Consider the following 24,747-nt stretch of genomic DNA (forward strand, 5'->3'; position numbering starts at 1 on the left):
AGATTAATTGAAAACTGTAAAAATAAAGATGAAGGTACTCAATAAGAAGGTAAAAATTCAATATTTCACGAATAGTCAGTAGCAGAAAGGATAGTCATTAAATTAATTCAGAAAGAAAGAAACTTCAGAAAAAAATGACAAATTAGTTATTTTCTTCAAAGTCGTAGCTACAACGTTATATGGTGTCAGAATGATAGAAAAACGTGTAAATTAAAAGAAAAAACATGAAAAAGCTGTCAAATGGCTACAACGAAGTATCTTGATTAAATCCACCAGCTAACCTATATACTGACTCGGAAAAATCAACCTGGTGGAAAAAGTGCTTACAAGGGTTTGAGTGGTACGCAATCGCTCTTCAATTAGATTAAAAGCCATCTGTCTAGGCAGCAACATTTATGGCAGTGAATCACTAATAACAACTTTAAAGAGTACTTCCCACCAAAAAGTATATATCGTTTGAAAGATATATATTTTTCAAAATTGTACAAAACGAGGATGAACAATTTTTCTAACTAGAAAAAAATCTAGACCAAGCAAATGTGAATTCGACACTTTACTCGAAGACATGTTAAAAGACAGACCAAATCAAGTAAGAGAGAAACTGATAACAGAAGATAAACTGACCAAATCTATAGCAATCTATAAAACTAGTGAACAAATTTCCAAACAACTAGAAGAGGTAAAAGGTCGAAATAAAGTAGATAAAGTATTAGAAATGAGAAATGAAGGCGTCAAAAATAAATAAAATGAATATTTTGAATGCAGTATGTGCCGCGCTAAGAAGAAATATATATGTGTTTCAAAGAGGGAGTGATGTGAAATAGATAGTAACTAATTTAATATTATTAATAAAATAAGTTACAAAAAGCTCTAATATTTTAATTTTAGTGTTCTAGTTTCGAATATATTATCAATTGTCTGGTAGACCTTTGAAATATTACATTGTTAATGAGAATAGTCAATATATTAATTAATTTATTTAACACACTGACTGAAGAACATTGTGATTGTGAGTGTTGATGGAGTGGTAGGAGGGAATAGTGTGTTTATTATGAATATCAAAAATAGTTTTCGAAATTCCAAATTGAATAGAATATTGTGTTTGGTTGGAATAAAATTGGAAGTGTTCACATTTATACATTAAACGATAAATAACAAATACTCACCTCTGGTATTTCAACGTACTCCACTCCATGTTGGGCGGTCGCATTAGGCTCGATAGTCCACAATTTTAATTTTCCTTTCTTGAATAAACCTCTTGTAGGTACTAGACTAAGATTGAAGGGTTTGCCAAAAGCTCTTAGTTTCATTTTTGTTGTACCATTGTCAACTGACTTTATTTTAATTTTGCTTGTCATTGAGTCCAGTTCATCATCTTCTATTAAATTTTCTTCAGCGTCTAGCGAACAACTTTCATTATTTTGTATTGGAACCACTTCGTATTCTGGAACTGGAAGATATTTTTTTATTTTTCAAATCCAAAACCAAATTTGATACATTGAAGAAACAAAAAAATTGAATGCGTGATGCATTTTTCAAAAAATTTCGTTACATTGTATAAATAGGGAACAATAATTAAATTGCTATATGGATTTTCGTTGATTTATATAGTTGTTTCGTAAACATGAGCAGAATAGGGGGATAAATAATGTAATTTCAATTTATTTTTTAAACTAGTGATAATATTACGAGTAAAAGTATCAGGTCTTACGTTATCTAGATGATTGGTACTGTATTCAACATAAGATATTTGCTGCAGGTACCTAATATTCGCGAATAGAAATATTTTGTGCAAAATTTGTACCCAAAAATACAACTTTACTACTATATAATTTTATAACTATATCTGATATTTCATAAACAAATGACTTTCTGATCCATTTTGATATCGAGTGTTATAGTACAATTGGTAATAAATTGTGATCTTGAGACAACTGTCTTAAGCAATATAAATATCCCATTCTTTTTTCTTTATATAGATAATTGCATTACAGCTAAACCAAAAAATCAAATCGAAAGCACAGATAAAAGTTTCAAGTTTTTTCATAAAAATTGAATTGATAATCGAAATAATGAAATTAACTTCCTTGAAGTCACATTAAATTAGAAAGATAAATTTTGACGTTTTGACTTCTCTTTAAGTTTTTATAAAAATATATTTTGATTAGTTTATGCTTCTGAATTATCTTTATTCTGGGACTCTTCTGTTTAAAAATTAGTTTTTTTCAAAATATCTTGACATAAGTATCCAGTTCGAGCTTTAAATGAATATGCTTCTTCATGCATAAATTATATTCTTAGTACTATTTGGATATTATTTACCTATATAAATCATATGTTCCGCAGTAATTTACATGATAATCATTTTGACTAACAATCTTTGTATTCGATTGTTCTTGTTGAGTTCGTTTACCAATAAGATTACGATGGTCATTATTTTATTCGATGTCTTTTTTGATATTGGTGACGAGCTCGAAGCTTTTAAATATAATCTCATGAAATTTTGATGTTTGCTGCTTTCCATGTTTGTAATGGCGATTAAGATTCATTTCTCGTTTTTAAAGAGGAGTGTGATGAGTGATGATAAATATTAACCTGAATCGTTTCTTTTTATCTAGTCTTGTATATGGGTATGTTTATTAGAATTTTCAGTCATTATTATCTATTGTGGATTGAGTAGAAATTTCTAGAATCGTAAGTGATATTGATATCAACCAATCCTTTTACTATAAAATTATCGTATGAAACGGATTTCATACGATATAATCCTGAATGTTGATGAAGAGGTAGTATTATGATCATACAATATTCGCATTTCTCATTGACTGTACAAACAGATGAAAATAATTTAATGGACAATTGCTGCTAGTCCATCTAAATCTGCACAAGTGAAATAAATATTTTTTTCAATATTATTGTATTATATTTTGCTGCTTTATATTCATTTTTCTAATTTTTTCATATAAACAATATTCTTTGATGAGTTCGTAATTTTTGTAGTAGTACTTAGTAGGTAACATCAGTAGAAAGCTTGGTTGTAAATACATCATTGTTCTTATGTAACACTGAAGGCGTAATACCTTGACATTGACATTTGCCTCTAAATGTTGCACAACATTATTAATTGCTCTTATAACTTTCACCTACTCTTCTTCAGAATGAGATACTTATGTAATGCAGTTTTATTATATCATATGTATAGTATATATATATATATATATATATATATATGTTTGAATTCTAATCAACTATCAGTATTTAAATTAAGTATTTGACTGTTATTTGATTTGTTGAAACTCATTCGTAATGCCAGTATCAGTTTCATCGTATAACATCTTATCAATGTTTTGTGCGACGATCAGATCAGAACTATACCCGTGTGTCGATATTTTTTGTGATGATATATGCTATATAAAGATTATCCAGAAACGAATAAATCGTCTATCAACGTTTGAAAAACCTAAAAAAACCTAATGATTTACCAATGTTCACTTCCACTCTCCAGAAACTGCATTTGACATAAGAATGATTCCAATAAAGCAACTAATTTCTTCAATATGGAAGGTTGAAACGGTTAACTAAGCAAGTATTTCTCAATCTAAAAGCAAATTGAATGTCAAATTGGATTATAACTTTAGCTATGGGAATAGAAATTCCGGTGGTAAACAAAGTGAAATAATTTCTATGGCTTCTATGAGTACCTACCTATATTCATTTAAAAACGGACCAATTACATTCAAATTAACATTAGAATGAAAAATATGATATCAAGAATTCTAAAGTAGTAGTTCTATATTGGGTAAATACATATCAAAAAAAGATGAAAACCGTTCGATAATTGTGATTATTTGGGCCAGAAATTATATATAGCCATTTGAGATGGTGTGTTATCTTGGTATGAAATTCACTATGTTCTCTTTTTTTAATACAATGAACTAAAGTCAGCAAAGAACAGACATTAATGAGGACTAAAGATTATAAGTATACAAAAATAGAAAAAAGGAAGCTGAAGGTCAGAGGAATAAGAGAATGGAAATATGAGGGTCCCAAAATTGTTCTCCATACTCATGGATAAGAAATTATTTGAAGTAATAGCCGCTAACATCCAATTTCTGTTCCCCCTTAACTTAATCTACAAAATAAAATACAATTACCTATATTATACGAGGATGTATTGATATCTAGCTAGCTTAGACCATTTCCATGTATAGACAAAATATTGCGTTAAAAAAGTAAACCAGAGCTAGGTATACGCAATAAATTAAGAGAAAAAATTTTTAAAATCGAAAAATAGGAGTATCGAGCCATCACTAAGTACCTGCATTTGAAAGGTTTAAGAGGTAAGCAGATTTACGAAGATATGCTTAATACCCTTGGTGAGCAATGCCTTTCATATGCGACCGTGAAAAATTGGACTACAAGCTTCAAAAGAGGTAAATTTAAGATGCTGACAATATTTTATCATAGCGTCGCATTGGGCTAAAACGGATATCTGAAGCACTTAATATTTCATACGAATGCGTTTATCATATAGTTCACGTCAATTTGGACATGACAAAAATTGCTGCAAAATGGATCCCCAAATGTTTGAATTTTGACCAAAAGCGTGCAAGGGTAGAAGCATCGCGTTCGATCTGTGCTCGATTTGAAAACGATGTAGACTTCTTCAACCGAATTGTTACTAGGAATAAGACTTGGGTATATTTCTACGATCCAGAAACTTAGCAACAATGGATGGAATGGCGACACTCTGGATCTCCAAGACCTAAGAAGTTTCGTGTCCAAAAATTTGCTAGAAAAGTTCTTGCTTCAATTTTTTGGAATTGCCATGGAGATTACTATTCGAAATTACTGACCACTCTACGGAAAAAATTGAGAGAGAAAAGACGCGGAAAGCTATCCGAAGGTATTTTGTTGTCATGTAAAAAAAAGGGTTTTAATTACTAGAACACCCCCTTATTCACCAGATTTGGCACCGTCCGACTATCATCTTTTCCTCAACTGAAAAAAAAGTTTAAGAGGTCGTAATTTTTTTAACGAGGAGGTGATAAAAGCTGTGGAGGTCTGGTTTGCAGAGCAAGAAGAAACATTTTTTTTAAAGGTCTAGTGACGTTGCAGGTTCACTATAATAAATGTATCCAATTAAGAGAAGAATAAAATATTTTGAAACAGAAATTTTGTTTGGTTCTATAGTAGGCTAAGAATTTTTCCATATATCCTCGTATTCTATAACACTTTACTTACCTACTATGTAAAAAGTGGAAACTTACCAAGGTCATGGTTATCAACATGGAATGTACGCTTGATTTCTTCCAAACTCATCTGTTTGTGGATCTGTAAGAGAATTAATAACTAGCTTTAATCGTCATTTCCAGACAAATGAGAAACACTTTGCATTTTATGATAGTAATTTATCAATTCAAAGGTATTGGATAGACTGCAAAATTAGAAACTGCTGTTTTGATTTTGGCATTATAAAAACATACAATGATATGTTAATCTGGATGCTTCTTAAACAGGTTTTATTGATTGTAACATCTCAAGTGAATATCATGAATATCAGTATTTTTGCATGATAGTTAATGTGTAGTTGAAAGATCTTTACAACATTTCGTAAGACATTTGGTTATAGTTGTTCCAACTGTTAGTATCTTTGAATATTCATTTATATATATCTTGTTGATACTTAGTAATATTCATATTCATTGAAGTAGTTGATACTCTTTTTTTGCGAACAATATAAGTTTTTCAATTGCTTGTCATGGTACCTGTAGTATATTTATCCTATCTCCTTTTTACTTATGGACTACTATACCATGCATTTATATTGCGATAGTTTCACGATGGTATCTGTCACAAGACTTATTTGGTTTTGATTAGAATATTTGCGTATATTTTTAAAAACTTTCAGAATCACATAATATTTTCATTTATCTCCATATATAACTGAGCTGCTTGAAAGTAGTTCCCTGTTTTCGTACCTGCTTGAGAGGTTCTAAGTAACATCAAACAGAAGTGTATTCATTTTCCAGAAGTAATCATTTGAATGAGTTTCATTAAAAGTACTCAAATGAACGGTAGTAATAATATGTTTATCTCGAGGTTCCCAATAATCTCATAATAAAAAAGAAATTCGAATGTATGATGATATCTCTCAAAATATTTTCTAGTAAATCCGTAGTTCGTTGGTACCCATTTACAGTTGAGCTGGGTAATTCATCAAAGCTCGTATAATAGTTTATATCGAAATTTATTCAAATGAATCTACTACGTGCTGAACATGTACTGTGACCTTAATGAATAAAAATGTAAGAAAACAAGGCTTGCTTATTCACTAGACCTTATTATGAGTTACATAACATGTAATATAACAGTATTTCATATTGGAATTTTTCTTCTAGCGAAACGTGTTATTTAATTGACTAAAATCAGACGTTTTTGATAAATCATGGCTTACAAGTAACATTATTAATTTTCTAACGACGCGACATTCTGGTTCAACAAGCGTTACAACGTGCTAGGATTATATCGCAATAAATTCAATATATCAATTTTACAGCTGGTCTGCCTTGTATTAAGCTTCCAGAGCCCGAGAAGATTTCTTCTATGGCTTCCATTACTAATGAAGTATTCAGTATGACATTTGCAGTGATATGTTTTCATTTTTCACAATATTCCCTAGTGGAACTATCAAAATAGTAATATACTTTTCTGGTTAGTCTGAACAGGTTTATGGAGTTTATAGCATGCTGAGAAGAAGAGGTTACTAAGTTCTAATTTTTGGAACCGTTGGTGATATTCATACTAAGATACTACTGACTCTACCACTACACCACTACTCACAATGACTTTGTCTGACGCACGTTATCATCTTCTGAGTCTGAAGGTAAATTGTACAGTGTAATTGTGAGTGTTGGTGTAGTGTTACTTTAAACAGTTTATTCAGTAAGATGAGGTGAAATAGAGATCATAAGATTCAAGAAGCAGCTAGCCCATTCCCTTTTACAATTATAGCTTGTACTCCTTTATAGGTAACAACGTTCATAATGAAATTAATCACGATGTTCGCGTTAAAGTCCTATCTGAAAATCCAAACTATTGAAAGGACCGTCACAAATATATCTTCTTTTGATGAGTCATTTTATTAATTTGAGAGCTCAGTGTAAACAGGGAGTCGGAGAGAATTTTCCTGCAACAATAGCGCGCCTTATTGGTTGAAATTTCAGTTTTTGCTTTTTTGGTCTTCTATTCCGGCTGTTTTTTTTTTCTGGTGTAATGGTGTATTTGGAATTGGAAATACCTGATGTACTGAATAAGTACAAGAAAAAATTGGAAAGGCATATGTATGACAAATTACGATGTAAACGACGTTTGGAAATCATATAAAGTCCCATTTAAAGAGAATGCTGCACAACAATGGGGTTGAAAAAACAAGAAAAACCAACCGTGGATAACTGCTAACTGGAAAGAGGAAGGGCAGGATAACAAAAAAAAATATTTAAAAACGAAATGGTTCAAAAAGCAGAATAAGCAACAAAAAAAAAGATTAAATGAAAAATTAGGAAATGTATATTCGAGTCAAAAGGACATAGAAAAATTTTTCCTGAATTATTGAAATAAGCAAATGTCGATCCAGTTCACCTAAAAATCAAATATGATGGAAGAAACATCTCTTACAATAAACTCCCTGAAAAAAACAGCAGAAGGCAATGACGGTATCCAATCAGAACTATTACAGGCATATGCCTACATCTCTCCGTTTAGAGAACATATTTTTTATTGCAAATTAAATTTAGTTTACTGAAGTATTCTAATTTTATGTTGAATAATTATTAATATGACATCTACATTGATAAGGTCATGGGCTAACTACTCATAACATTGTTGTAGGCTTATTGCTATTGTTTTTGTGATAAGTTGGATAAAGAAACACAGAATTGTAATGACTAAAGACATGTATAATATGCAGAAAATTTAACTTCAGTATATAATAACTAACAAATTATTGAAATGAATCCAACTAACATTTTATACATTTTAAATAAAAACATAACTTATAACAAGCATAATGACACATGAAATACTAATGAGATTTATGTGATTGAGATTTTCCATTGACAATAGTTCGTAGTTGTGGACTAATTTTACTTGTACCAATTATTAAAAGAGATTTAAGATGCTCATCAGTTAATTTAGATCTGTAAACATTTTTTGTGTACTTCATTTTGAAGAAGGTCTTCTCACACAAATAAGTAGTACCAAAAACAGAAAACAGCCCACGAGCAAATTTATGCAAATTATCAAATTGTGTCAGTGGAAGACTCTTATAAAATTCTAACAAAGATGAGTTTTGATATTTGTTCTTAATTATATCACTGCACTGTAGATCAATCATTTCCATTTGAAGTTCCGGGCCTATGGTTTCAATGTCAGTATCAAAAGGATTCTGAAAAATCTTAATTTGATTCGCAATGGCATCAAAGTCCGAGAAACGAGTATCAAAATTTATTTTCAAAGCACTCGTTTCGATTGCAAAATCTATAGGAAACTTAGTCTCAGTGGTGTGGCTGAATATTTCACATGTTTTAAAATGTGAAAAACATTCACTTCGTAGTTGTGATTGAAACAGTATCAATTTCTTACGGAATGATTTGATATTAGTGTATAAATCAGGAAGATGCTGGTTTTCTCCTTGCAATCTCAAATTCAGTTCGTTCACATGTTATGTCAAATCAACATAGAATGCTAACTTCCACAGTAATTTGTAATTTTGTAATTCAGTAAGAAGAGAGCGATGCTTTTTATTCAAAAAAATTTCGATTATGCTCGAAGTTCAAAAAAGCGCCGAAGGACTTTCCCACAACTATGCCAACGTACGGCAGTATGATAAGGTAAGTCATTTTCTCCAATCTCTTCAATAAATTATCGGAATTGTCGGTGATTCATCCCAAAAGATCTGATAAAATTAACAATTGATATTACTGGTTTCAGAACTTCAGACATATCCAAACATTTTCCGCACAAAGACTGTTGATGAATGATACAATGTAAGACTAATGGTTTTGAACCACCGTCATTTTCTACAGCCTTTGACACAAGAGCGAGCACTCCTTAATCTTTCCCACTTATGTTTTTGCCTCCATCAGTTGTAATACATTTCAAGTTTTTCCATCGAAGATTCTTTTGATTAATGGTCATTCCAACTCCTTTTAAAATATCTGTACCAGTAGTTGTGTCATGAATACTATATATATCAAGAAGTTCTTCATGCACTTCATAGCTTTTATCTACTCCTCGAATATAAATCAACACCTGAGCATCATCTGACACATCCGTTGACTCATCCAAAGCCAGAGAAAACCACTCAACATGTCCATTTTTGTCGAACAGTTGAGAGGATATATTTTCAGCGATGTTTTCTACCCTTCGAGCCATTCACAAAGGTCTTTTCAACATCGCGTTTTCGTATAGCGTTAATAAGTGTTTTACGACCTGTTCTGTAGGTAGCTTGAAGATTTTCCCTTTCGGATGCTTCTCGTGCCCTCGTAGCTTGTCGTTGGTTTACCAGTCAAGCTCTACGCAGCTCAGCTATTTTGTCTGTTCACCAGTATTGAGGTCGTCTTTGACTTGTTTGTCGGGTTTTTAGCACTGTATTATCGCATAATCGCTGTGTTAGTATAGCCGTTTCATCTGCTAGTTTTTCTGCCATCCGCCGCGCCGGTCAGTCAGCCCAGCCGGGATATTACCATTGGAGCCGGTGCAGTCATTAGTTTATCAGAGAATTTCTGTAGGTCTAATTTTTAAGGTTCCATCGCGATATCTGTTGGATCCTCGTAGGAAATGTACTGGTGGTCACTGGCAGTATAGTCATCGGAAACTCGCTATCCCTTAATTTACGGTAATATTCTATCTGAGATCATCATAATATCAAGTATTGAGCATTCAAACCCCAGTCTTTGGTACGTTGGAGTGTTTCCCATGTTTGCCACCACAAGATCTAGTCTGGCGACTATTTCCAGAATTAGTCGACCGCGTCTGTTAGTTTGTGTCATTCTCCATTCTATTGCTCTTGCATTGAAATATCCCGCGACTACGACGTCTCCAGGTATATATCTGATTCTGTTCTGCACCTTCCTTTCGAATTCAGTTGCGGAGCAGTTTGGACTTAGTCATACAATGACGTGACAGTTATTTTTTGTACAGTTCATATAGTATCAGAATATCTGCGTCGGGTTCGTCAGCTATCCGTGGTAATAGAATTATCAATTTTCCTTAAATTATCTGGACAATCGTCCCGCCTATCTCTTGCGCTCCTCCAATGAAGATCGGAAAACCGCACACCTTCCAGAACACGCAAAATGAGCCGCGTCGCCATGCTCAGCCTCGGTGCACGGGGGACGGTTGACTCGTTTTTACAATCCGTGGCGTAATGTTCTGTTTAGCCGCATTTTCTACAGTTATCGTATCCATCTGATCTCAACACGTCCTATCCACAGTACTCACTTAGCTTCCCCTGACTCGAGCTCAAGTTGGGCCGAATTGCCAAATAGCCAGCATCGCCAACGGGATGTTGAACCGCGCGTTGAATAATCGTCTCGTGTGTTTATCCGTATTTTTAAGATACAGAATCCGTTTTTGGTCTTCCTGCGAGTCGTCCCCATTCACTTTATTCTTCGTTTGGCCTACAGTTGCTCGTATTTCCCGTATTATATTCGAGTACGTCTTATCTGGCTCGCGTTTGACCAGAATAGCCGTTTCCGGATGCTTGGGTGGCGGCTTTTATCGATTCTTTCTGAGCTTCGTCTCCGTATCGTCTAATACGTTCTTATGTGTCTCATTGAATTTCGTTAAATCTCGGATAAATTCCAGTCCTTTCTTCTTTTCAAGTGTGTCAACAGTTTTATGTGTGTTTCAACAATAGAGGTACCATTGGATACGCTTCCTGAGCTCAACATACTGGTTGTCCTGTCGCGTTCAGCCAGTTGCATTGTTGCCTAATTTTTCTTTTCGTTTGTATTTTCCATCGATGTTGAGATGTCTTTTCGTGTAGAGGTTAGGAGCCCCGCACTTTTCCCTGGAGGTTTTCTAGTTAAAGAATGCCGCCTAGCGAAGGGATTTGGTTCCTCCGTCAGAGGAGCATCTATTTCTTGTTATTTTGATTTCTTTTTTGTGTTTAAATTTTCATTAATCGTTATTCCAATGAGTAGCCTAGTCTCAATATCGTAGAGCCCCTAATCTATTAGTCACACCTTAGATACCGGTTTTGTTGAAGGTTGAAGATATTATTTTGCTCAACCTCGATTGTTAATTGAAGTTTTTGATGATAAGAAATGAATTTTTTACTTATATGGAATATTTATATCAAGTTTGCATAGGACAGTTTCCTCAAGATCTTCCATTACCAATTGTGCTATATCACTTGAAATGGAAGCCCCCATAACACAACCATCAATTTGTTTATATATTTTATGTGAGTTCTATAGCTTTTATAAATTCGTTTTGAGGTATTTCTGTAAAATCTTTAATTTTGTTCCATTTTTTAATTAAGATATTTTTCGTAAAGGTAATAGGAATATTTGTATAACAAGAAACCACATCTAACGAAATAAATATATATTTATTGGGAATTTTGATACTTTTAATTTTTTCTTTGGAATCCCATGTGTTTTTGATATAGTATTTGTTTTGATACAAAATTTTTTTCAAAATCTTTTTCAAATAATTAGATAATGAGGTGAGAGGAGTTTGAATACTTGAAGCAATTGGTCGAAGATAGATAGATCTATCCAACTATCAGATCCTGAATTTAAATGCTTAGCTATTCAAAAAGCAAAAACTGCATTGAAAGAAAATAATTATCCGGAAAAAATTACAAAGAACATATTCAAGAAAAGGAGAAAGAGAAACGAAACATCAAAATATAAAATATTTTTCCTTACCATATGTACGAGGACTTTTCCAACAACTATCAATTATTTTAATAAATATGATATTAGAATAAGTCATAAAGGACATAATACGTTATCCAAATATTCCACTAAATTAAAATCTAAAACAGCAAAAAACAAAAGAAGTAGTATTATATATCAAAGGGCAAACCTCTCAGAATTTAGAAAATAGACTAATATCAAAAAAACATAAATTCAATTATAAAGATTCAAAAATTCTTGAAACGGAATCTAAAACACGAAAAAGGGAATTTTCAGAAATGGTTCACATTTATAAAAACGAAAAGGATATAAATGATAAATCATTTATGTCTAAATAATTTAAGTAAAATTTATAGTTTATACTAATATATATATATATATATATATATATATATATATATATATATATATATATATATATATACATATATATATATATATATATAATATAATATAATATAATAATAAATATAATAATTTAAGTAAAATTAATAGTTTATACTCGGAAATCTATATTATCGGTGACTACTCTAGATTTCTACCTGACCAATGATTCGCAGTTGAAAGTGAGGATGGCGCCACTTAGCGTAAGCTGGAAATGCTTAACTCCATATACAATGCCGGGCTCTTTGACATTGACTTCAGTTCGGATATCAAACCCGAACGAGCGGTGTTAAACTACTCTGATGAGACTTAATAAAGTCGAAACTAGTCAGTAGTTACACACTCTCTATGCAATTACGAGCCATTGGGGATGTTAATATCGACAAAAAGACCAGAAAAGAAGTTGTTTTCTCCTTTGAAGAACGGTGGAATACATCGAAATTATTTCGGAGGTAGTTAGTAGAAATCCTTTATTTAGATATATATTCTTTTTCGTCCATTTCAGGTCTCTTCTTATTGAACCAGAAGAAACTGCAAATCAGGAAATTCTACAAACATGAACTTGTCAAAAGGAAATTAATCAATATTACCATTATATATATATATATATATATATATATATATATATATATATATATATATATATTTATTTATTTAACCATTTCCGTTTTCCTTTGACCTTTGATTGGTGCCTGTTGTAATTAATTTCAATAAACGGCTCCACGGTCCCAAGTGCGTTGATGTAAGCAACCTTGAGTAAGCAAAATATTACAGAACGATATTTCAATGATTTGTTAATAACTTCGATAAATTTTTGCAATATTAGATGTTTTGTTATGTTGAATTTCATTACCATATCCATACTTGCTTTAAAAAACCATGTGTACTTTTTTAAGACGCATACGTTAATAATTTTCCACCTAAACATAGTTCATTTAATGTATGGAATACCTTAGTATTAAAAGTGTACAAATGATTTGTAAAAGTAAGTAGGAATATTTTCGTGAGCAAACGAAAATCAGCAAATATAAATAAATCAATTATTACTTATTGTCGGGGCTGTCACGGAAAACGAAACGTTGAAAAAGCAAACCGTTTACGACTTGACAATATCGAAGTATATAACAAAATGTTACAATAAACTACTATTATGTAATAGATAACTACCTACTGTCACAAAACTGTAAACAAATATTAGTGAACTGTGATTATGATTACTTAATGTCATTTATATTATACAATGACTTATTTTAGTTAGTTAGTAACGGAAAGTAAGTTAGAGGCATATTGTAATGAAATGAACCATTAATATTTTATTAATAGATCAACCGTTTCTAAAATTATCTGAAGATATAGGGAGAGTGGAAATATGAAAAATTATCTCAAATCTCTCTGGCCAAAACCAGCTATGGTAATTCGGACCCAAATGTGCTACTTCAAGTAGCTAAAGCTCAACTACAGACATTGATCATTTTTTAAATAAAAAACATTGTATTTCCTGACCAAGCAAAATATTGCTTAAACTGTGGAGTGAAATTTCTCTGTAGTTTCTATGGAATAAAGGCTGTACAATAAAAGAGATTTAAAATCAAGATGCTTTATCAACAAAAATGTACGAGGAAATTATTTGAAATGAATGAATGTTTATTTTGCATAATGAGTTGAAGAATTTTATCTAGCTTTAGAATTATTTATAACAGAAATCATTTGAGTCCTCCAAACTTTTGTTTCGTTTCTTTCCAAATTGGTCTATATTTTTATAAAATTTTTTTTTTGATAATTTCAATTGGTGAAACTTCAGTGAATATCTAAAACACTATGTCATTAGACAGCTGCTAATTGTACCAATCTAAAATAAGCTGATATCAAGAATATTTCCATCACAATATTATAGATATGAGACAGATATGATGTGGGTAAAAGAAGAAAATATGGGAAATTGTTTTCTCTATCTATCCAAATAAACGATCAGTTGAAAAATCAATGAATAGTTTTGTTCGTATTGTTTGATTGATATTCTATATCAGTGGTAGATGAAAAACACAAAAGAAAAAACTGTTACCACCGAAGAAAGAGTATGATATACTGTAAACATCCTTTACAAAAATGTGTATCCGTACTAAATTCGTTTACACAGAAAATTGACAGACGATGATAATTTCATGAACGCCCCCTTGTTATGTTGAATATAATATACTTTTTGGCGATGAAGTTACTTTAAACACAGAACGGACCGCTGAACAGGTATAGATTTCATTATTGCTCCACAAACAATCCGTAATTGTAAAAACTCGTGGTCCAAGTAGATAGCGTATAAACGTTTGGAGTGGTATTGTTTGGATTTCTTTAGGAATAATTTGCCACAATTACTTCAGAATGTTCAACTCGATAGTATTTGGCAAATAATTTTTGTTTTCGCACAATGGTGCTCCAGTTCATCAGTTACAGTACATTGAATCTCCTTCCTACATATAAAAGAACTACAATCTCATGCTAAATCAGCTAAATCGACGACAGATCGGCGGATTAGCGGATGCTAAGGCCACTAAAATTTTTCATATAAATTAATTGAACTGAAATTATGGGAATTAGTATAAATTTATTTGTGTGTATTTTCCAATTTATTGATAGTTGTTATTAAAAAATTTTGAGGTGACAGTTCATATTTTACGCAGCCAGTAGGATAGTGGGAATGGTCTTAGAGTTCCTTCTTATTTTCAAACGTTTATACACTATCACCGGAGAAACAAGATTTAAGATTCCAGGAATGCACCTTAGGATCATCTGTATTTTGTCAGCCATTATATCTATGTCAGATTCCTCTTTCCCAAAATCCTCTGGAGATTCTCTGTGCTATATTTTATCTTACTAGAAAAATAATATTATTTAATTAGACATCTCTGCATTATTCTAAATTGAAATGAAAAGTCTTTGTTAAGGATTTGGACAACCATCTTTATACAAACAAGAAAAATTGTTATATTATCATATGTTACCTATTCATATATTATATAATATTGAACATCAAATATACCTTTGTATGAAGTGTGAACCGTCGAAATAGATAATATCGCAATATAACTACAAACAAGTTTAACTATTATTGAGTGGGACAATACACAGCAGATCATACAATCGAGTTCCTCCTATAATCAAGTTTGAACAAATATATAATCGATTATTCCAATTTTTTAAAAACATTTTTATGACACAAAAAAATAGGGATCCCTCGAAAACTACGATTGCCTTCGGAGCCGCGGTTACAAAAAGTCAAACTTATTTTCTAAGTGCCAACTTGCAATATAGTTTTCACAAATGTAATTGCTATATTGTAACAAGCCTTTGAATATGACAGAAATGTGAATGCTTTTAAGATCATCATCACAAATTCTCTTAGTTCACTGATTCCAAAGAACAAGTTCATATTAGTTATCCTTATTTATGAAAATTGGGTCACAACTGCCTTCTTATATCCTTTTGGATTGAATTTACCTGAATACTTACCCATATAATTTCAGCAAATATAATTTTAACATAATATCAATATCTACTTCCGCAGTGAAAGGTTATCTGTTAAGTATTAAGTACTTCAATCACCTTCATTTATAAAAGTTGAATTTTATGGCAATGAAAATATACAAAAGGAATGGAAGTGAAAATATAGTAATTGCTATCGTTTTCTGCTGCTACTAATCTACGTCACACGTGATATAATTAACTGTTATCTCAATGAAATTTTTGTTCAAAGGAAGAATGATATTGACATTTCTATGAAAATATTTAGAAAAATGTTTTCTGGTACTAGTAGACGAGCCAGTGAAATTTTTGAGTAACGATTTAGTTGAGCACTGTTTTTTGAGTGACTGTTTAGATCTCTTTTCAAAGAAAATCAGTTTAAAATTATAAATAAAAGATTGACGTCTGTGTTAGAACAAAAAAATCTTAAACACCCCAAAACAGAAGAAGTAATATTATATATCAAGTACCTTGTAGTATTGGGACGCTGTAATTGTGACATAGGAACACATCTCAGTATTTAGAAAATACATTAAAAGGTCAATACGATGAAAATATAAAACTGTAATTATGAACCACGACATATTGAGAAACACATAAAGATTCAAAAATTCTTGAAACGGAATCAAATAATCGAAATATAGAATTCTTACAAATGAAAACAATCTAGTACAAACTTTTGAGATGTAAAAACTAAGGGAGAATTAATTTTTGTTTTTAAAACAGATTTTTCTTTTGATTTTATTTTCATTTTGATCTTTATGGTGCAGGTGATCTATTGATCAATATAATTAGGCAAATTGTCTGTGTCAAGTCATATTCTGATAAAGAACGAAAAAGGTTGAAATTTTAATTTTTTAGTTATTTTGAATTGATTTTCACTAAAATAAGACCTAAAATCAAGACAATTTTTCACAAAAATTATATGAAAAGTTCTAAGAAGTAAAAAGTTGAAATTTTTTAAAAAATTGTTGGAAGAAAGTTCGTATAATTAATTATGACACTAAAATTATGATTATATCACAATTTGAGCGTTCCCGGATAGAAATTTATATAATATAAGTGAAAATAAATGCAGTCATTTTGTTCACCCAATTATCATATACACTTGAAATAACCTACACAATATACTAAAAACTGAGGCTTAGGAGAATATTAAAAATTTCATTTCAATCGATCTGCCAAAGTTATATCAATTATTGTCGGTTCTCTGAGGAAAAAATCTATTACAGCCTTTTATAAATAATAAAAGATGTTCCCTTGAAACCGCCATCGGTTCCAATCCTCACGAATAACACTTAGCTAGTCCTATCACAACAGTCTCTTAAAAAAGAGGCATTAACTGAATCATCAGTCAAAAATGTCATCTCTTACCATAATCTACTGATATATGATGAGTCACCGATATTAATACACATAAGGCTGATTGAATAATGTTTCATGTAACTCAGTTTTGCCGTTATTGAGGAAATTACAGTACAAGTACCATCCGCTTTATATTCGGATGTATCAATATTTCTACGGCGACAACATTTTCGACAGAATGGGGTTTTCTTCAGGAGCATTTGATTGAATCGCAGAGGTAGAAGATTTTTCCAAATTTGTGTTATTCACAGACGGATCTACTTTAATCATAGTGGTCTAGTGAATACTATTACGGCACTGAAAATAGGCACTTGTTTCATTCTGTGGATCGCCTCTATCCCTATGATTCTTAAAAACGGCGATTTGGAGCATATTCTTCCAAATTTATAAGAAAAGATATTGCTAAAATTAGATGGCGGTACAGCACATTTGCTCTAAGATATTATCTGAATAAAAAAATTTCCTAATGAATGAATAGAAAGGAGAGTGCACATAAAAAATATTGTATATAATTTTTGGTGTTTATAACTTCAGAACATCAAATGTGAGTGTGTGAGTAGTTGAGGATTTCAGATATTTACTCAAATTGTACAGTTTTAAAGATGCTTTCTTTGATGGTTTTTCATTCGCCTTTGTCAACTTCCGGTATATATATATATATATATATATATATATATATATATATATATATATAAATTTCTTAATTTTGTTTATTCTTTTTTTGAATATGTTAACATTTTTTCCGGATAATTATTTCCTTTTTATGCAGTTTTTTGCTTTTTGAATAGCTATGCATATATCTGGATCTGATAGCTGAATAGATATATCAGCCAAACTTATTATCACTGATCTTTTTTGTGACATAGGATGACACGAATTGAAGTTTAAATATCTTGAGGACCAAGTTGGTTTCGTGTACTATTTTGTTCTTATGTTATTGTTAATTTTATATAATGTGACATCAAGAAAATTGATTCTATTATTTTGTCCAATCTCGATTGTGAATTGAGTTTTTTATGATAAGAATACTACAATCAATTTCAAAACAAAATGAAATGAAACATCAAAACATAAAACATTTTTCCTTACCATATGTGAAAGGACTTTCCCAACAAATATGGAGTTATTTTAATGGTAATGGAAGATCTTGAGGGAACGGTGCTAAGCAAGTTTGATATAAATATTCCATTATTTTTTCGATATGTAGATGATTGCATTACTGCTGTACCAAAAAATCAAATTGAGAACATAAGTAAAAAATTCATTTCCATAATAAGTTTGGCTGATAGATCTATCCAACCATCAGATCCTGAATTTAGATGCTTAGCTATTCAAAAAACAAAACTGCATTGAAAGAAAATAATTATCCGGAAAAAATGATAAATAATATATTCAAGAAAAAGATAAACAGATACTACAATCAATTTAAAAACAAAATTGAAACGAAACATCAAAACATAAAACATTTCTCCTTACCACATATGCACAAGGACTTTGCCAACAATTATCGAATTATTTCAATAAATCTGATATTAGTATAAGTCATAAAGGACATAGTACATTATCCAAATATTTGACTAAATTAAAATCCAAAACACCAAAAAACAAAAGAAGTAATATTATATATCAAGTGCCTTCTACTAATTGTAACGCTGTGTACATATGTCAAATATCTCAGTATTTAGAAAATAGACTAAGAGGTGATCAATACGACAAAAAATTGGACTGCATTAACAAACCATGAAATATCAAAAAAAAAAAAATATAAATTCATTCATAAAGATTCAAAAATTCTTGAAACGAAATCTAATACACGAAAAAGAGCATTTTTAGAAATGGTTCACATTCATAAGAACGCAAAAGTTGTAAATGATAAAAGGATCTAAATAATTTAAGTAAAATTTATAGCTCTATTTTGTTAATTCTAATAAATTTAATTGATTACCGCTATATATTTGAGATGTGGAAACCAAAGAAAAAAATAATCTTTCTTATTGGAACAAAGTTCTCAGTTGATTTTATCCTTATTTTGATATTCATGATGAAGGTGATCTATAGATCAATATAAATAAGCAAATTTTCAGTGTCAATATTTTTGATAGACTTAGAGAAAAGTCGAAACGTCAAAATGTATCTTTCTTTTGAAAACTATAAAAAAAATTTTAAAACAGAAGAGGACTAACATATATATATATATATATATATATATATATATATATATACATATATATATATATATATATATACATATATATATATATATATATATATATATATATATATATTTTTTTTATTACGAAATATATATAAATATGTTATTATTATATGTATTTATTATATATAATAAATAGGTATTCAAAGTCATGTTCGAATTTTAATTTGTGTAGGGATTAAAATAAAAGACAAGGTACAAAAGACAGTTTTGAAGCATCACTTGGTATTTTTATATTGACACTGGTTGTGAATATTCATGGGCAAATAATCATTATTATTCATTGCTATTTAAAGCTAGTCAAACCATATTGTTAAGTGACTAAACTATTAATAAGATTGTATTTATTGACCTATAACCTTTCAAATTATTTCTATAATCGAGTATATTTTTATGCTAAAGGTGATAAAACAGAATATCCGTCCCACAAATTTAGGATGTTTAATTTTCATTACTCTTTAAGTACTTAGGAGATACTCGTATTCATTTATCAAACAATGTGTTCACAAAGTAAGATAGCTCGCTAAATTTCAATTTTTGTTTGGTTTACAGAACACAATGTTGAATAAAAGTTTTTTAAATAATTTAATCTACCGTACAAGGGAATTAAAAGTGTGCGGGGTGCACTATTACTGTAAAATAACTAATTTTGGAAACATATTATACAACCGTCAAGACTGCAGAATTTTATATTTAATAAGTTCCAAAGTAATAATCGTTTGAAATTAAAATTGCTTCTGTCAAAAAAGTGGTAGTTTTTTTATAAATTATTGTATTTCACTATCGTAAATTGTTCCTCGTTGTCATCAATGAAAGGTATTTATTGTAATTATGTACATATAAAATTTAACTATAATTACAATTACCAATATTGAAATGTAATTCTTCTGTAACATTATTATGAAGAATTAGCTTCATTATTATGAAATAATATTAATACAGAACTGAGGATCATCAATAGACCAACAATAGATAAAGGGGTAGATAATCCACTATCTGGAATTTAAAGAGAACAACGAGGTAGAAAGAACAGACAACTCAGAATATTATCACAACCTTCAGTAGACAATAAATTTTGATGATTGAGACAATATACAGTAGATGTTATAAAGGAAATATGTAGAAAAATAGAATACACTGACAAGAAAACGGAAAATCATGGAAATAAGAGCAGAAAAATCAAAAGATGTTAATCAACTATAATAGTAGAAACAATTGGTTGATTGATTTAAATGAATATTGAAATGAGAAAAATCAATATAGTAAGGAATAGTGGAATAATCAAGGTATATCAAAGGGAAAAAGATGGTTGAAGGAAAATAATAAAACGGGAAAAAGATAAGTGAAACAAGCATAAAAATTACTGGTGATCTAAATATATAAAGAAATATTAACAAGGATGATGTAAAATAAAACATAAGGGCAATTTACTATTCATGAATTGGGAACATTTGGAATATTACATAAACTAATGGAACATAAACTATTTAAAAGTTGTCAGAATAAATAGTATTAATTTTAGATACAGACAAAATAATAATTTTCAATAAAATAATAAAGAACATAATATAAGATTATTCGAATATAATCCCGTATATTAGTGTATATGTTTTTCCTATACCCATCATTAATCGTAATGAAGTTATTAATACTTTATTTAAAAAATGTATTTTTGATATTAGTAATGTTTCATCTCCATATTCCGAACTTCCAAAAATGATAGGGGACTGATGAGGTACAAGAACGTATAAGACGCTGTTTTCATCCATAGTACAGTATTTAAAAAAAATGTTTTTACCTGAAACGATGAGCATGTACAGAGAAGACAGGACAGTAGTAGGATGATCATATGTTGTGTCATTTTCTCCTGTAATGTAAAAAAAATTATATATCACATGAATAAGAATAAATTAAATATATCCAATATTCAATTCAATATCCACTTCCTATTATTCCATATCGTGATAATCTAGTATTATCATAATCACCTTAACAATGCATTCCCAAGTAGCACAAATAATTTCTTTAACGAAACATAACCGTTTACATAATAGTTTTCGGAAGCTGAATGGTGCTCAAAATAGTTAGAAACACTTTTATACATTATTTGAATAGCTCTTATTCATTTGAATAGGATCATTTTACTCGATCGTTCATCTTGAGCTAGTCAAATAATCACAAAAGACTAGTTTTTTAACGAAAAATAACTGTTTCCATAAGTTTTCGGAAGCTGATTGGTGCTCAAAATTGCTATAAACACGTTTATATATTATTTGAATAGCTCTTATTCATCTGAATAGAACCGTTTTACTCGACTGTTTATATTGGGGTGGTCAAATATTCACAAAAGAACAATTATACAATGCGGTTTATATGTATAGAATAAATTCAATTTTAGCTTTCTTATTTAGTATGTGAAAAAAACATGAAACAAGTCGATTTTTATTCTAAAATTGACAATAATTTACGGTATGAAGAGAAAATTAATTTTTAAGATGTAAAATTTTGATATTATCTCTATCACAAAACTTTACGTAGAATGAAGATAATAATACCGCAAGTTACATATGGAGTAACAGCTGATAACATATAATAAATGTGATGACTTCGCGGAAACGTGGAAGATAATAAAAACTGCATTTCTTTTAATAATTCATTCTCTGTTCTAACTTTACTTATAAACATATATTGTAATTGTAATTTTTGTTTTTAAAAATCCAAATTCGAAGTTTTAACATATAATTGGCGCAGTCAGTAGGATACGCACGGGTTTCGGAAGTGAACAGTTTCGCATTGTGCCGGAAGTGAAATTCGGGACCTTGGAGTTTCTACACCTTAAGTGCGTATTACGAACTTAAAAAACTTTCGAAGTTGTGGCAACAGGAGCAGGGAATCAAGAAAAGGAGCAGGAAAGCAGAGCGCTCGAATCGGCGAACAATCTGTAAGTGCCTTTTCCTTTTTACCTTTCCAAACCCCTCTGTATAAGGATTTTGGTAAAGATTGTTAAATTTTGTTCATTGCGAATAAATTGCTTATTATAATAATTAATTTTAATTTATTTTCATGAGCGATATTGATGAAATAATTAACGGAATTTCAAATATAGGATTAGACAACAAAAATAATATTAACACTCAACGGAATATTAATAAACAATTCACTAATTCTTTCAAATCAATAAATTCAACTTTAAATATGCCTGAGATGAACTGGGATCTTTTAAAGTCTAGAATTGATAATATTAAACCGTGTGACGGTAACAGTAACACGTTAAATAAATTTCTAATTAGGTGTGAAGACCTCATTAATGATTATCGGCAATTTAATGATGCACAATTATCTAAACACATATTCCAATCAGTTCAAGAAAAACTTATAGATAAAGCAGAAATATTAGTAGGTAATCGTGCTGAGTTAACAGATTGGCCGAGATTGAAAGAAGCCCTGATTCAGTGTTTCGCTGATCGTAGAAATATTGACTGTTTAGTACAAGAACTCACTAGAATGAAACCATTTAGGAACGATCCATTGATGAACTTTGGAAGTCGAATTCAATTATTAAGAAGTAGTATAGCACAGAAAATTAGTAATAATCCTAACATAACTAACGCGGAAAAAGTGTGCCAAATAAACCATTATGATAAAACTGCACTTAGTACTTTTATAGCAGGTTGTAGTGGTACCTTAAGAAATAACTTGCATCTTAAAAATCCAGCCTCACTGGAAGATGCAATGGCCTATCTGAACGAATTTGAAAACTTTGAAAAATTATATGGCAATCTAAATGACAATAACCGAGCAACGACGTCCAGATTTAATAGTAATTATCGACAACCTTATTCACAACCAAGATACTATCCTGAAAACCAAACAACAACAACCCTATCATTCCGTTGACAATAATAAACCAGTTAATCAATTCCCCAGTCAACCTATTAACATCCAACCTAGACAAATGCCCCCCAGACAATACCCGACGAACAAATAAGTATTCGGACCTCCACAAAACGTTTTCAGACCAAACTAAAAACCCATGCACCAACTTCCTAAACCAACACCTATGTCAACGACTTCAAGAAATTCTTCCACATTATCACAAAGACAAAGATGGCCAAATAATAACAATTATAATTGAAATCAACAATTTCGAAATTCTGGACAGAATTCAAATTTTACTTCCGAAGAGCTATTCACAAACGATTACGACCAATCAGACGAACAACATTACTATCAGAACCAAAATACGGACGATAATGACCAAAATCAAATGTACTATAACTATGACAAGACAGAAAATGAAAATTTTATCCAAACGAGCCAACAACAAGGAATACCTTAGTAGAAATTAACATCTCAACAGAAAACGCATTACCTTACATAGAAATTAATAATCCCAAATTAAAATTACTTATAGATACCGGTAGTTCACGTTCAATTATTAAACCTGATATTATAGAAAAAACTTATCCAAATTCCGTTGATCGAATCAATGCACAAATTAAGACAGCTTTGGGTAGTCGAGATATTGTATATCAATCAACACTTAGAGCATTTCCTGAATTTCAGAATCCAAACTATTTCATCTCCTTTCTATTATTTGATTTCCACGAATATTTCGATGGTATTATAGGAATAAATGATTTAAGAAATATGAACTTTAATATTGATCTTATAAATAACAAATTAATAGGACCAAATACTGAGATACCTCTCAGATATAAACGGAAAGAAAACTCAAACATATTATTCTCAGTAGAACCACAACAAAAAATTTTAAAGAAGTTACCTGTTTCTATTTTTAATGGAGAAATATTGATAAATGGAGGTAAAATAGGACCATTATATATACCGCAAATTTTGACTGATGCCAGAAACGGATTTGCTCTTGTAGAAATCCAAAACAAAACAGATCAAACAATTTCAGTTAATCTTAAAGAACCTTTAGAAGTAGAGTCATTTGAAAAAACTAGTTATGATACCTTTAATGTTAATTCGTTTCTAAATTTAAATAACGAAGACAATAATAAATCAAAAAAAATATCGATATATCACAATTAATTAGGACAAACCACATGAACGCGGAAGAAAAAGCTGAAATTTTAAAGCTTATTCGAAAATTTTCAGACATCTTCTTTAAACCGGGTGATAAATTATCCTTCACGGCAAGAACAAAACACGAAATTAAAACGACCGACGAAATTCCTATACATTGTAAATCGTACAGATATCCCTATATTCATAAACAAGAAATAAATAACCAGATAGATGAAATGCTGGGTAAAGGCATAATACGGCCCTCAACTTCACCATGGTCATCCCCTATTTGGATAGTCAATAAAA

The 24,747-nt window shown here is 30.4% G+C and overlaps 2 protein-coding genes across 10 annotated transcripts in view; one reads left to right on the forward strand and one right to left on the reverse strand.

Moving 5' to 3' along the window:
* LOC130898237 (A disintegrin and metalloproteinase with thrombospondin motifs like) overlaps window positions 1-24,747 on the reverse strand; it is a 141,533-nt gene that overhangs the window by 89,287 nt on the left and 27,499 nt on the right. For 6 of the 9 annotated variants that reach the window (XM_057807361.1, XM_057807360.1, XM_057807364.1 and 3 more), the window contains exons 2-4: window positions 21,206-21,274; window positions 5,271-5,334; window positions 1,167-1,450 (exon numbers count right to left, since the gene is read on the reverse strand). In XM_057807361.1, the coding sequence (XP_057663344.1) occupies window positions 1,167-1,450; window positions 5,271-5,334; window positions 21,206-21,268 (411 nt within the window). In that variant the 5' untranslated portion in view covers window positions 21,269-21,274. Of the gene's footprint in view, window positions 1-1,166; window positions 1,451-5,270; window positions 5,335-12,472; window positions 12,509-21,205; window positions 21,275-24,747 lie in introns of those variants that run through there. The other 3 variants (XM_057807357.1, XM_057807359.1, XM_057807358.1) reach the window with 3 other exon arrangements.
* On the forward strand, window positions 22,603-23,304 carry LOC130898104 (uncharacterized). Its single transcript, XM_057807148.1, has one exon. The coding sequence runs from the start codon at window positions 22,603-22,605 to the stop codon at window positions 23,302-23,304; it is 702 nt and encodes a 233-aa protein (XP_057663131.1).

The sequence above is a fragment of the Diorhabda carinulata genome, chromosome 9, assembly GCF_026250575.1.
Source record: "Diorhabda carinulata isolate Delta chromosome 9, icDioCari1.1, whole genome shotgun sequence".
NCBI classification, from domain to species: domain Eukaryota; kingdom Metazoa; phylum Arthropoda; class Insecta; order Coleoptera; family Chrysomelidae; genus Diorhabda; species Diorhabda carinulata.